Source organism: Phascolarctos cinereus, unplaced genomic scaffold (genome assembly GCF_003287225.1).
Source record: "Phascolarctos cinereus isolate Bilbo 61053 unplaced genomic scaffold, phaCin_HiC Scaffold_3;HRSCAF=262, whole genome shotgun sequence".
NCBI lineage: Eukaryota > Metazoa > Chordata > Mammalia > Diprotodontia > Phascolarctidae > Phascolarctos > Phascolarctos cinereus.
The window spans coordinates 248,761,690-248,776,067 of record NW_027555736.1 but is presented as its reverse complement, the minus strand read 5'-3'; the positions used below and the strand labels follow the sequence as shown (position 1 = coordinate 248,776,067).

At 45.0% G+C, this 14,378-nt stretch overlaps 1 protein-coding gene across 3 annotated transcripts in view; it reads right to left on the bottom strand.

The window, feature by feature from the left end:
• PLEKHH1 (pleckstrin homology, MyTH4 and FERM domain containing H1) overlaps positions 1 to 14,378 on the bottom strand; it is a 68,974-nt gene that overhangs the window by 2,324 nt on the left and 52,272 nt on the right. For 2 of the 3 annotated variants that reach the window (XM_021004802.1, XM_078151548.1), the window contains 11 exons: positions 14,077 to 14,262; positions 13,486 to 13,594; positions 12,341 to 12,453; positions 9,471 to 9,647; positions 8,962 to 9,059; positions 6,966 to 7,143; positions 5,733 to 5,888; positions 3,142 to 3,242; positions 2,152 to 2,293; positions 1,072 to 1,214; positions 805 to 934 (listed from right to left, as the gene is read on the bottom strand). In XM_021004802.1, the coding sequence (XP_020860461.1) occupies positions 805 to 934; positions 1,072 to 1,214; positions 2,152 to 2,293; positions 3,142 to 3,242; positions 5,733 to 5,888; positions 6,966 to 7,143; positions 8,962 to 9,059; positions 9,471 to 9,647; positions 12,341 to 12,453; positions 13,486 to 13,594; positions 14,077 to 14,262 (1,533 nt within the window). The remainder of the gene's footprint in view (positions 1 to 804; positions 935 to 1,071; positions 1,215 to 2,151; positions 2,294 to 3,141; positions 3,243 to 5,732; positions 5,889 to 6,965; positions 7,144 to 8,961; positions 9,060 to 9,470; positions 9,648 to 12,340; positions 12,454 to 13,485; positions 13,595 to 14,076; positions 14,263 to 14,378) is intronic. The other variant, XR_013485466.1, reaches the window with a different exon arrangement.

The window sequence follows — 14,378 nt, the reverse complement described above, 5'->3', positions numbered from 1 at the left end:
AACCCCTGAAATTCTGTGAGCTGCATCCTCTCACATCCCTAGGGAGGAGGGATGGGGAAGGTTTCCAGTATTCAAGATGACCTTGTTTGACTCACAGGAGCAGGATGCTAATGAGTCTGTGATGATAGATTAAAGCTTATGACAGACAATGAAATCTTGTCTTTCTTGCATGAAACTGAAGTAGGTAGTTGTTATGGTATTCCAAGAAAGCAAATAAACAATCTCCCTTATCTGCAGTGCTTATTAGAGATTCATGGTCTCTCTAGATTTCACTTTAAAAGTACTCCTTGGGGATGTAATAGTCACTAGCACTTTATTGTGAATGAGTTTACTATTTAGCTTTAACCTTGTCAAGAATGATAAAAGCACTGGGGAAGGGGAAAGGAAGGCCACAGGAAAAAAGGTCTTCCTGAGATGTGGACATTAGAAATGAGTTGGTGCACTGGTGACCTCTAGTGGTGACGCACCACTGTGGGCTACATACCCAAATATCGAATTATGATCTTAAGCAATCTTCAGTCTAGTCTGACACACTCATTTTATAAATGAGGAAACTGAAACCTAGGAAGGAGAAGTGATTTGTCCAGGGGCACCCAGAGAGTAGGTATTAAGTCCAGAATTCCAATTCAAGTCCCTCTGATACGAGTTCCAGGAGTCACCCACCATGTTGTGTGGGGTCATGGATGAAGCTAAACCAGGCCAAACCTAGGCAGCTGGAAGAGGACTCAGAAGCTCTAGAACGGTCTTAGAGGTTTCCCCATATATTGTGGTGGTGTATTTTTCCTAGGGGATACTGACACACACCTGAGCAGCAAAGAGTTTAGCACCAAACAGGGACCACTTTCGAGCAACGGTCAGGTAGATTCGGATGCATTCAGTTGAGGAACAGCCTTGCAGTGTTGTCCATTTTGAGGCCAGTGTGTCTGCCAAGTGTCTATGAGAAGGGAGGGGGAAGAAAACCTCATTAGGAAAGGACCCAGATGCAATATTTATGTGGCAACCCTTACTTATATCAGACCCTCTCCTCCCTATGCCACCTCCTATATCATGTTGAGTTACTGTCCCTCCTACCTCAGCTGTTCAGAAGGGGCACCATATCTATATCTCCTGGGGTAGAACCTATCTAGGACCAATTGGAGGAGATGCTGAGCCTTAACAGGAGCTGTGCCCACAGGACCAGGAAGATTAGGCTTCTCCAGATCCCCATATTCCACCTATGTAGAAAGTATACAAACATTAGGCCTCAATTAGGGCTATAAGAGTGTTTATAAGGAGAAGGAAGGGTGCGTTGAGAAGTGGAATTTACAGTTCTAATTTTGAGAATGGAGATGTGACAATAGACTACAGGAGTGTATTGTTGGGATGGATCAGCCCTTTACTTCAAGCTATAAAAACATGAAGTCCTAATAAAATTATACTTGCTTACATTTATACAACACTTTACTATTACAAAGTATGTTTCATCATCATATTTAGTCTTGTAGGTAGTACAAATGTCCTCATTTTACAGATCAAAAAACTGAGGCTCAGAGAGGTTAAGTCCCATGCCCAAGATCATAGAGTTAGTAAGGGGAAGAGCTAGGTTCCAAACTCAGGTCTTCTTTCCCTAATAATGAGTTAATAAATGTTTTGGTTTTTTTTTAAATTTTCATTCAGACAAGAATGTTAGTGCTAGATGGTACCTTATAGATTGGTCATTTATTCCAGCCACTTCTTTGGTTTTTGCAAATCTAGCTCTCTCCCATTCCCTGGGCCCCTACTTCTTACAGAGACAATTGTCTCCTAGCAGGTCAGCTTTCTGTCATCAAGGTAGTGAAAAAGTGCCACAGACTGGGTTAAAGGTATATTCCTTTTTCCTTTACACTTCTAGCAGATAAAATGAGTGAAGTAGTCTGATTATATCCCATCCTTTGAGACACTTAGCATACAGAAAGCCCTGCAAAGGAGATATTCCCTGCACAGACCTCCTGGAACCGTTTCTCTCAATTCCTTAATTTTTTTTGTCACCTCCTTTTCTTGGGTCTTCTAAGCCCTGTTGCATTTTCTGTGTTACGGGCTGCATCCTCACAGCAGCAATATTAAGATGTCATCCAATCTTTTCTAGCCATTGTATCAGAGGTGTTTCACTCAGCTGATAAGCTGATCACTTACCTGGGCCATCAGTGCAGCCATTTCAAGAGCTAGTTCCTTGTTGACTGGGAATCTCCCTGCAGTGATCTCATTGCTGACCTGGAAGGCAAGCAGAAGCCGTTCCTGCTCAGTTTCTCCTTTGACCTGATGTCGGAAATAAAGCCTGCAAGAAGGGAGCACATGGAAGACTTCTCAATACAAAGAGAAATCAACATGGACACTGAATTTTCTTAGGGTTGTTTTTAATCTTGATTTTAAAAGAGGAAGGCTTTTATTTTCCCCATCTTCATGACCCTTCCCGCAGGAAAATTATCATGAAGTGTGACAAGGAAGAAGGGTACATGACATAAGTTCCTACCAACGGTAACACATGGAAAGAAGGTCCTTTGTGGTCCTCAAAACTTCTTGGATTTAACTCTGAATAGGCTGGGCTTTCCCACTAGACTACTGGGGTAACTAGGTACCATGATACTACTAGGTATCATGATATATTATGGGTGAGTTAGATGAGTTAAGCATGATGGAGATATTAGGTCAATGGGAATTTACTCTTTTATTGGGAGATGATCCCTGGAAAGGAATTGTCTAGCCAGGCTGAACAGTTTAGTTACCTACTTCTAAGAATGCCTATATTTGTCACTTGAATTGAATGGTGGAGCTACTTATCCAGTTCAGTCTTAAACTATTAGTGCCAATGGAAAGCTTCCCCTTTGCAAGGTAATATACAAAGTCCTTCCATGAGATTGGTTTTTGCTGTTTTCCTGAAGGAGGAAGAAAGAAACGAGACTAAAGAGGGAAGGTTATTTATCCCAGTGTCACATAGAGAGTCTGGGACAAAGCTGGAGGTCAGAATGACCCCTCAAGGAGTGTTTAGACCTTTGGACCCTTTGTAGAATAGAGGACATTTTGATCAATTAGGAAAGGGAATAAACTCATGGTGGTAATGGAAGGCCATAAAGTTCAGTTCCTTGTGCCATATTTGCGTTCCATCCCATCCTCAGTGTTTAGGACCTGTTCTTGTAAATCAGCTTCACAATCCGGTTGCTGCCCTCAGACTTCCTAGGATGAAGCTCTCTCAGAGATTGTTCCCACTTGGAAATGGCATCACAGATCTTTAGGAAGAATAATAGAGAGAGATGCTTTTATGAAGGAAAACTTAGAAAGACCCCTGAAAACACCCATTTTAACTGACCATTTCCATCCAATTAAGTACCATTCTTTTCATGACCAAAGGCTTCCTGGGAACCTGTATGTGCCTACCATTGTGCTGAGCAAGGAACTAGAGCACAGAAGAATGGGAGAGCTGCAAAATAAATATTGCATGCTAAACCTAGAAGGGCAGCTTCTATTCCTCACTAAGCACTGAAGGGTTTGATTGGGTTTTATCTGCCTAGAACTCCTTAGAAGGTGGCCATGGATGGTTTCACAATTGATATGGAAAGCAAAAGGGATAGGAACATCTGATGGTGCAGGTTTCAGTCAGAAAATATGTCCTCATAATACCTGCCCTAGAACTACAACATTGAGTTCCTCAGACACACTGCAGATTCCAAAGTCACATTTGATTACCATCCTCCTCATCAGTAAATTACTTATTAGCTGCCTTCTGTCTCTACCAAATTTCCTTATTTCTGTGAAGGGCACCACCAATTCTTCAAATCTCCTTGGTTTGCAACCTCAGCATTAGCCTTGATTCCTCACTCTCCCTTACCACATGGATCCAGTTAGTTGCCAAATCTTGAGGTTTCTGCCTCCATGCCTTTCACAATCAACCCTTTTTATTAATACATCTACTGCCTTATTTTAGGCCCCCATCACTTCTTGTTTGGACTACTGGAATGTTCTATTTGCCTTCCTTGCCTTAAGTTTCTCATCATTCCACTCTGTTGCCCAAGTGATTTTCCTAAAGCACATGTCTGATTATGTCCCTCCCCTACTCAACAAACTCTGACACCTAATTTTCTCTAGGATGACATATAAACTTCTTTGTTTGGCTTTTAAAATCCTTCATAACTTAGCCCTTATCTCCTTCCAGCTTTCTTACATATTACTTCCTTTTCTACACATCACTGTCCAAATGAATTGGCCTTTTCTTCGTCCCTCATACGCAACAATCCATCTCCACCTTTGCCCTGGACATTTCTGCATCTGGAATGGACTCCATCTTTTGTCTCATAGAATGCTTCATTTTCTTCAGGACTTGGCTCAAGTACAAATTCTATACAAAGTCTAACTGCTAGTGATTGTTTTCCCTAATTACCTTGAATTGAATTTCCCTGTGTATATATAATGTTTATGCTTACATACAGATATGTCTTGTCTGATAGAATGTAAGCTTATTGAGAGCAGGAACTTTTTCATTTCTTTCATTTTTTGTCTTTGCACAGTGCCTGGCACACAGTAGATGCTTAACAAAGGATGGTTGAGTTGATTGTATTCCTAGGACTGTACTGACTATGTGGATAGGAAGAGGTTACAAAGAAGCAGGGATATCATTTTCATGGTTTTCATGGTGGGGAACAAAAACGAAATTCCTTATCTTAAAGAAGATAGAAAACCAATACCCGATACATCCTATATCTTACGTGACTCATCACAGAAACAAGCTCATGAGAACTGTCTCATCCTACTAATGTCATATAATCCAAAGCAGGTGCTTCTTGGATCCCTTCCATAGATGCTCAGTTTCAAAAAGAATCTCGGTCTTTAATAAGGTGATTTTAGGGATCCAGTGTGCTGCATACACAATGAGGCAATGAGGTGGTGTGGAAAGAGGAGAGGACTGGGTCAGGAATCAGACACAGATCTGAGGCCTAGCTCTGACACTGGCACCAAGACCCTGGGCAAATAAGAACTTCCCAAACCTTAGTTTACTTCTCTGTAAAATGGAGATGACAGTATTTGTGCCAGGCATTACACAGGGCAACTGTGAGGATCAAGTGTCACACTCCTCCTTAGGGTACTCTGTAAATTGTAAAGCACTACTATAAATGCAGGCAGCTAGGTGGCGAAGTGGATAGAGGGCTGGTCCTGGAGTCAGGAAGACTTATCTTCCCGAGTTCTGATTCGGCCCCAGACACTTACTAGTTGTGTGACCCTGGGTAAGTCACTTAACCCTGTTTGCCCCAGTTTCCTCCGGTGTAAAATGAGCTGGAGAAGGAAATGGCAAACCACTCCAGTATCTTTGCAAAGAAACCCCAAATGGGGTCAGAAAGAGACAGACACAAGTGAAACAACTGACCAACAACAAAAACCAGACCATGTCTTCATTCTTCTTTAGGCTGTTCTCTTCTGGACTTTTCCTACACTCTCCCCGCTGCCCCAATACGTTTACTTCTCCACCCCTCCATTTTAGGTTCTTTTTATCTGTTGTCTTCCCTATTAGAATGTAAGCTCCTTGAGGGCAAGGAGACTTGTATTTGTAATTCTCAGGGCTTAGTGCAGTGGCTGGAATGTAGAAAATGCATCTTGACTTGATTTGATTTCACAGCCCATGAAATAGTTCTCCTTGCACAATCAGCATCCCTAATGAGGTGACTGTATCTCCCCACACTCTTGGAGGGAGTCCGGCTAGGACTGAAAATGTGGAGGCATGAAATCACCTTAACACTTCCTTGTAGGTAGTGCTCCACGTCCTTGCCAGAAGGATCATCTGTGAAGAGTGAAAAGCCAGAGTGGGATGTCTTTCTCATTCCTGTTTCCTGGTTCAGCTGATGGAGGAACTCATCCACAGTGGAGGAACCATCAAAACCTACCACCTGGGAGGGCAGACAAGTCTCAGTATAATGAAAAGCAATGAAAGAGGTCTAAGGTGAGATGAGATTTGTTGTAAGGAACGTGATTTGACACCACATGGCAGAGAAAACTTGGTTTGCATGTTTTTGTACAGAGAGGAAAATGCCTAGGTATGTCAGCCTTCCCAATAGGAAGTTAGGATAAAACACAAATTCTAGTACGTATCTACTTTGTGACTTTTTTCCTAGGGGTGGGGTAGGGGGGCCGACCTGTGATATCATTAATATAGGGATCTCTCAATGAGGAACTCCCCCTGGCAGTGCAAACTAGCACCTTCTTGGTGACTTGTAGTCTTTAAGAGAGTTTACTTGGGGGTGGAAGAGATAGGGTCTGAGAGGACCAGACAGCCAGTGAGGGTCCGAAGTAGAACTTGAATCTACCTTCTTCCTGACTCTGAGGCTAGTTCTCTATGCACTATTCTATGCTGCTGCTTTGCTGTATGACTTTGAAGAGTGTGCTTTCTCAGATCTCTTCCTCAGTTTCTCCCTTTGTACAAAAGTGTCAAGAAGACCATTCCAATACCTCCACCTTCTCATACACGCAAGGGCTTAGAAGGAAATGTTTTCCATGATGTGGTTCCTTCTCTCCTCCCCCCACCCCCACTTCTACCCCCATACCAGGCTAATTTTAATTGTTAATTTACCTTTCCCAAACCAGTCAACTACATGGGTATGATTTCCCAGGAGGCTAAACATACACCAGCTTAGGCCAGAAACAGTTTTCTATGGAGTAGTTAGGATGGGGCAGGGGGCCAAAATATTAAGTAGGAGGCAAGAGCATTGGGTTTGGAGTCAGAAAGACCTGAGTTCAAATCTTGCCTCATATGTGTACTAGCTGTGTGTGTGACCCTGGGCAAATCACTTAACCTTTGTCAATCCATCGGAGAAGGAAATGGCAAACCACTTAATATGTTTGCAGTATGGTCCACAGGGTCACAAAGAGTTGGACACAACTGCACAACAATGACAAAACAGTACCAAGGGGAAAGGTTGGGAGCCTTAGAGAAATGAGGACCAGGAGGAGAGTACCGCGTGTCTCACCTGGTAGGTCCCGTTGACAAAATGCACAGGGATGCTGAAGGGCAGGGAGTGGTGGTAGGGGTTGCGTAGTAAGATGGACACTACTTCCACGCGAGATGGCTTGGCTTCCCGTTCCCCAGCCTCCAGGGTCCGTTCCACAGCTCGCTGGCAATAGGTAGCGTATTGTCCAGTTTCACTTCTAAACAGAAACGAAAGAGGGGACCCCTGATCACACTCATCCCTGTCACGTTGGAGTTTAAATGGTATCAAATCATGACTATGTTGCCTGCAGGTATTGGCCTCAAGATACGCAACTCCTCATGGTCTTTCACCCTTCCCCCTCTGCCCCCCCCATATTCAGTCTGTTGCCATCTGCTGTCTATTTACTTTCATGACATCTCTTGCCTACAACTCCTCTCCTCTTTGTATGGGCCCTCATCACCTCACACCTGGCTTATTTCAGTGGCCTGCTGGTTGGTCTCCTTGCTGCAAGTGTCTTCTTACTCCAGTCTAGCTTCCACTTAGCTGTGAAAGTGATCTTCCTAAAGCACAGGTCTGAACTTGTCACTCCCCTATTCGGTAACCTCGAGGGGTTCCCTGTCACCTTTAGGATCAAATATAAAATCCTCTGTTTGGTGTTCAAAGCCCTTTAAAACCTTTGCCCCAAATTTCTAGTCTCCTTAACACCTCCCCTCCTACTCGACATACTATGAGATCCGGTGACGCCGGCCTCCTTGCTGTTTCTCAAACAAGACATCACATCTCCCAACTCTGAACAGTTTTACAGTTTACCCCATGCCTATGACATTCTCTTCTCCTCATCTCTGTCTCCTGTCTTCCTTCAAGTGCCAGATGAAATCCCCCCTTCTATATAGGAAGCCTTTCCTGATCTCCCTTAATGCTAGTACCTTCCCCCTGTTGATTATTTCCAATTTATCCTGTATATATCTCGTTTGTACATAATTGTTTGCATGTTTCCCTCATTAGACTGTGAGCTCCTTGAGAACGGGGACTGTTTTTTGCCTTTCTTTGTATCGCTAGTGCTTAGGACATTGCCTGGCACATAGTAGGAAGTTAATAAATGTTTATTGATTCATTTTAAGGAGGTTCAATTTGGGAAGTTGCTATGGATTCTTCAATATTTGGATGCTCATGGGAACCTCAAGGTTTAATTCACTCTTGGATGGGACTGCTATGAGGGACTCACCGTACTTAGGCCCTAACAACTTTCAGCACTGCCTCATGAGCTGGAATCCCCAGGGAAATCTAAGCCCTCTCTGTCTTCCAGCTGTCACTCAGGACACATATGCTGTAAGTTTATAAATATCTCCTGATTCACACTGGCAGCCACCCAGCCAGAAGAATGTTAAGAAGAAAGAGGAAAAATAGGGGCAACCCGATTTAAATTCAGGAAGCTCAGAAAAATCGATTGGGATTCATTTAGTGTGGTAGATTAAAGAAGGGTAAGATCTGACTTATGGCTAAGTGTTCCCCAAATGGAGCTAATTTTTAAAAAACCAAAGCCTTTGGTGTCATTAGAAAGACTTTGTAATTATGGGTGAATACCTCAGATGAATGTCTGTGGATATGCGTATGCTTGTAACAGTGTATAAGGAAACTTAGGTGCACATGGATGTTTATGTGGGGTCTACATCAAAAGTGTCAAATTTACAGCCCACAGAACTCCTGAATATGCTGGGACTAGATTAAAATGTAATTAGGAAATGTTTAACAAAATAAGGAAAAATACAATACAACACAGATAATTTGTGTTAATTTGTGGTTTTCTAAGTTAATATGCTGCCCTGCAGGGACCCCTTCTTATTTGAGTTTGGCACCGCTGATCTACATGTACAAATCCCTCAATAAATCTGAGGGCAGGGATGATTTAGGGCCTTCATTTTCCCATGTGTTCCATAGTATTCCTTCTTTTACTCTTAAATCCACCACGTTCAGCGTTAGAGCTAGAGGGGACGAGGGACAGAGACCAAGGATAAAGGAAATGCCATCTATTCACCTGGGATCCGCGTGGCGCTGCAGCTGCTGTTGGATGTACCAGAGGAAGTGCTGCTGAGGCAGAAAAAGGGGAGCGCACAGAGCCAGGAGCTGCCAGCACTGCCAAGGGAAACCAGGCACCGACAAGTGAGTGCAGGGTCTCATTCTCCTCTGCCTTGCCACGGACCTTAGAGAGCGGCAGTGTCCTCTTTTCTCAACCCAGAGGTCTAAGCCTATCAAATCTGTGGCTATCAGCGGTCACAAGATCTGTCAGTGTGGAGAGAATTAAGCTCGGGGCAAAGATGTGACCCCCATCCCCACCCCCTGGAGAGAGATGACCGAGAGATGAGATCATCGGTCTGGGCAAACCAATCTGCTGGTAGAGCTGAAGGGATCACCTGCTCCTGCCCTCCCTTCTGCATCCTTCCCACCTCCCCACGGGCGGCTCCTCACTGGGAAAAGTTGGCTTGGGGAAGGGGGCTGTCCCACGTTCTGCCGAGGCTGTGCCTTCCCCATGCACCATACACTCACCTGCAAGAGGGAATGTCGCTGCGGGGGGTGGCAGCTGGTCTGCTTGACGAGCTGGCAGTAGAGCTCGCCCTGCAGTTCTGGGTGAACGAGGCACACCTGCAGAGCCGCCTGGGCCAGTGACACGTGGTAGTCCACAGAGGCGGCCTCTACGGGCACGTGGATGAACAGTTGGCAGGACTGAGAAAGAGAAGTTGGAAGCAAATCAGCATCTCCTCTCTCCTTCTGTTATATAGACTCAAGTATTTATGTGTTCTCCGCCACTAGAATGAAATGCCCTTGAGGGCAGGGCCTGGTTGGTTTGTTTTTTGGCCTTTCTTTGTGTCCTCGGCATTTAGCAGAAAGCCTGGTACATAATGGCCTCAATAAATGCTCGTTGACTGACTGAGAGTGAGCAGCAAGCCCCCCTGCCTCCTGATCCTTCTTGGCACCCAAAGCCCTCATGGCCAAGACGCTAAGTGACTTTGAGTCCCAGGGGGCGAGGTTCAGGCTCTGAAATCCAGGCCGCAGAAGTGATCTCTCTCACTCCAGTGGGAGGGTGAGTAAGGTGGGCTGCATTCTCCTGGTGGTCTTGAGACTGACTAGCAGAATCAAGATTCAAGTCCACTCCTAGTTCTTTCCCACATGAGAAATGGTTGTTTATTGTCAAGGGCTGAGGTGGGGGTAGAGGGCATCAGGGAGAGGCTTTAGAGATGGAATGTTTTTGCTCCACGGGCAGCACGAGAAGCAGCCTTAATGGGAAGTCGGGACTCCTGGGTTCCCTTTTAGCTTCCTCTGTGCTACTGCTGTACAAAGAGTATTCTTTATGTGCCTCAGGTCCTCTGCCTTTCAAACAGAAAAACAACAACACTTTCCACCAAAGAACTAAACAGTGGCTAATTAGAGAAAGTGTTTTAGAGTCCTTTAGCAGAAATGGTCTAGGATGTACCCATTTTTACTAAGGAAGTGTGCTGGGTAATACCCCCAAGGGAAGGGCTGGGATTTTAGGGATTGGTTTCCTCAATCAGCAAACATTTATTAAGCATCTGCTATGTGTCAGGCCCAGTGTTGGGAATACGAGTACAATAAATTGAACAATCTCTACTGGAAAGCAGCTTACATTATAACGGGGGAGGCAACACAGTCATATACAAATATATAAAGAATAAATATAAACGGAGTATGTACAGACAGACCCAAGGTAGTATTCAGGGGAGGGCACTAGCCATTGAGGGGATCAGGAAGGGCTGAGGTAATGCCTGAGCTATGTCTTGAAGGAAAAGAGGAATTTTATGAGGTAAGAAGGAAGGAAGGAGAAAGGAAAGGAAGGACGATACAAAAGGAAGAAAATAAACTTTTTAAATGCCTGCTATGTGCTAGGCCCTTTACAAATAACATTTCATTTGATGCTCATGACAACTGTGGGAGGTGGATGCTATCATCCCCAAATGGGGAAAGTGAAGTAGAGATGGCGATTTACTAATCATCACACAGCTATTAAGTGTCTGAGATTTGAACTCAGATCTTATTGACTCCAAGCTCAGCACTCATCTGGCCTCTCAATGGAGGTAAAGGAGAAAGTCCATTCCGGTGCAAAGTCAGGAGACAGAAGGCCGGTTTGGCTGAAGTGCGAGTAGGAAGGGATGGAGCAGTTTATAGTAAGACTGGAAAGATAGGTTGGCACAAGGTTAGGAAAGGGCTTTAGGAGTCTGCTGCACGTGAAAAGGCAAGGAAGCCGGTGGAGCTTGCTGAGTAGAACAAGGTGAGACCTTATCCTTCAGGAAGATCACTTTGGCAGCCGTGTGGAGGACAGATTAGAGTGAGGAGAGATGTGAGGCGGGGAAGCCTTGGCCGTAAAGTTAGGCAAGAGGTCGTGACAACCTGAACTAAAGTGGTAATCGTGTGAGCTGAGAGAAGCGGCTGGTTGCCAGTGGTGTTGTGGAAGGGGAAACATCAACATTTGGCAGCTGGTTTAGGTACGAGGGTGAGGGGGAGTGGGTAACGTCATGTGAGAATGGAGGAGGGGTGGTGCCTCTGATGGAAATGGGAAATTTTTGAGAGATGATTGAGTTTTTAAGGGGAAGATAAATATTATTATTATTCTTGTTGTTGTTGTTTATTAAGTACTATGTACCACCACCCCTAGGTGGCACAGTGTATAGAGTGCCAGGCCTGGAGTCAGGAAGACCCGAGTTCAAATCCAGCCTCAGATGTTTAATAGCTGTGTGACCCTGGGCAAATCACTTAGCCCTGTGTGCCTCATTTTCCTGATCTGTAAAATGAGCCAGAGAAGGAAATGGCAAACCACTCCAGTATCTCTGCCAAGAAAATACTAAATGGGGTCACAGAGAGTTGGACGTGACTGAAAAAAAAAAAACTGAACAACAATGACCCACTGCATTGGAATTCAGTCGCTTCCATTGGAAGCTTTGTAAAAAGGAGAGATGCTTCCCTTCACCCTCTACAGTTTTAATTTGCCTAGTTAGATAGAATGGGACTCGTTTGTCACAATAGAAGGGAGAAGGCAAAGCTGCATTTTAGCAGGGAACCATTCATACGTTTCACTTTCAGAAAAGGCCTTGCCTCTTCCCAGCGCCTCATCAGTGCTGTTTCCACTGCTTCTTCCTTCAGTGAAGATCCTTTCCCAGTAGTGGTGTTTGGGCGTCTGTTCTCAAAGAGGAGGATGAGACCATAAAACCCAGGCTGTTGCAGGTGATGCAGCCTGGAGCATTCATTTCTCCCTGCTCTTCCCACCTGACTGCTAGTTTCACAAGGACGAGAGTATACTGGCTACACGTGGTTATTGCTTGAGAGGGCTGCGTGTACATACTGGTCAGTACACCTTGTAGAAGATAGACAACAGGGAGGATGGCATAGGCTGCTTGATCAATTACCTTAAAGAGCTTGAGGGCCTCAGTCTGCAGGGCTTCTGAGGGCAATGTAGTGAGGGAGGCACAAAGCCCAGCTTTACTATAGCACAGCACAGGGTGTCTCCACAAAGGGGAACCTGATAGGAGCACAGCACCAGAAGGCAGTGTCATTTACCGCCAGGGTCAGGGGGATGCCCCACCCGACATCCTGAAGGCTTCACCCCTAGAGTTTGGCCTTGAAGGGAGGACAAGGGTAAGGAGTGTCCTAGGGCACACAACTGGAATTGAGTTCATTATTATGGCTTATGAAGGAAGTGTATGTAACATATAACTGTGGTCACAAGTATTTATACATGTATGAAGACTTATTTGGGCATTGTATCAATCAACAAATATTTATTAAGTGCCTGCACTGTACTAGGCACTGGGGATAAAAATCCAAAGAATAAAACAATCTCAATTCACAGTTAGCTGCACACAGATATAGGATAATATGGCCTTGACTAATGCGGTGGAGAAAGGGAGAGAAAGAAAAGGAGAGACGGGGAGAGGGAGGGAGGGGGAGAAGCAGACAAGAGAGAGAGAGAGAAAGGGAAAGAACTAGAGAAGAGAAGAAAGAGTAGGAAAGAGAGGGAGGAAGAGTGAGAGAGAGAAAGAGGAGGGAGAGAGAGAAGGGGAGAGGAGAGGAGATAGAGAGAGGGAGAGAGACAGGGAGACAGGAGAAGAGAGGGGGAGGGGGAGAGGGAGAGAGACTGAGAGATAGAGAGAACATCATTAGTCAAACGAATGAACCTCAGATACCTTGCACTCAGGTAAGCCCTGTTTCCATTCCTGTTTTATTTATTAACATGCCCGAGCTACAGACTAACTAGTCCCCTTCATTCACCAACCCTTTGTCCTGCCTGCAAATCTGAGGGCTAAACAGAGTGAAACTTCTACTAGGTAACTGGAAAATGTTACCTGAGAAACTCTCCAGGAGACAAAGAGTAGGTCATCCTAGCCCTGACCCAGGGCAGGCTTGTGGAGGTGCTGGAGTTAAGTGTTTTCCTTAATGGCTAGGCAATTCTTAAAGCAGTCAAAGGAATTACTCTCATTTATTGCTCCCTAAACAATCTCACCAAGCATCCATCCACTCCACCTAAACATTAAGCCTGTTGGATGCTGCTTACCTGGGTCTCCCTCTTCATCCATCAGTTTTCCAATGAGCTGCTCATAGGCAGTGCCTACCTTGGCACTGTTGCTACCTGCAGCCACTGTGAGGTGGTAGAGCCATGTGTCCTAGAGGTGAAAGAGTTAGCTGATGCTTCCAAGAGGTACTTATTTAGCACCTGTAGTATGCCAGTCACTGTACTAATTGCTATAGATTCAAAGAAAGGCTGAAACAAAGCAAAACAAAAAACCCAACCAGTCACAGTGTTTTAGGTGAAGTCGTCTCTGACAGGGCAAGGACACCTGGCCATACCCAATAACCAGAAGCAGAGATTCAGAGCCATATGAGGAAGAAGAGCTTAGATTTTCAAGCATGTGGCTCCTTTTCAAATGAATGAATCCTCCTCCTCTGAGGGTACTGTGTCAAGGGATTCTCAGGTTTGGAGGAATTCTATACCTACTAGTCACCAAAGGTTAGCTGCAGAGGCAGTGGGGAAAGAAGCAAAGCCAAACTTCCTTAAGTTGAAGGTTGAGGGAAAAGGGAAGAGAGTGAAATGACCAGCCCCCAGTTCTTTTTTGGTGGCCCCACTTTGTCCCACTCCATGCCTTACCTTCTCATGCTTGGAACCAATGAGGAGATAGGTGGGACTATGTTCTGGTGGCTGGATCACCAGGGTGCAGTGGGAAGAGAGAAGCCTTCTCATTCCTCCAGTGGCCTCGTAGTCTTCATCTGAATCACAGGAACGATCCACCTCCTCTATAAATGCCCCCTGAACAGGCAAGCAGCCCAGAGGATACTAGAGACAGACACCAGTAGTGAGAGGGAGCGGGAGCCACTCTCTTCCCTATGTCCTGGGATTACCAGAGGTGGGGAGATGAGGGCAAGGAAAATGAGGATGGGAATATCTCCTAC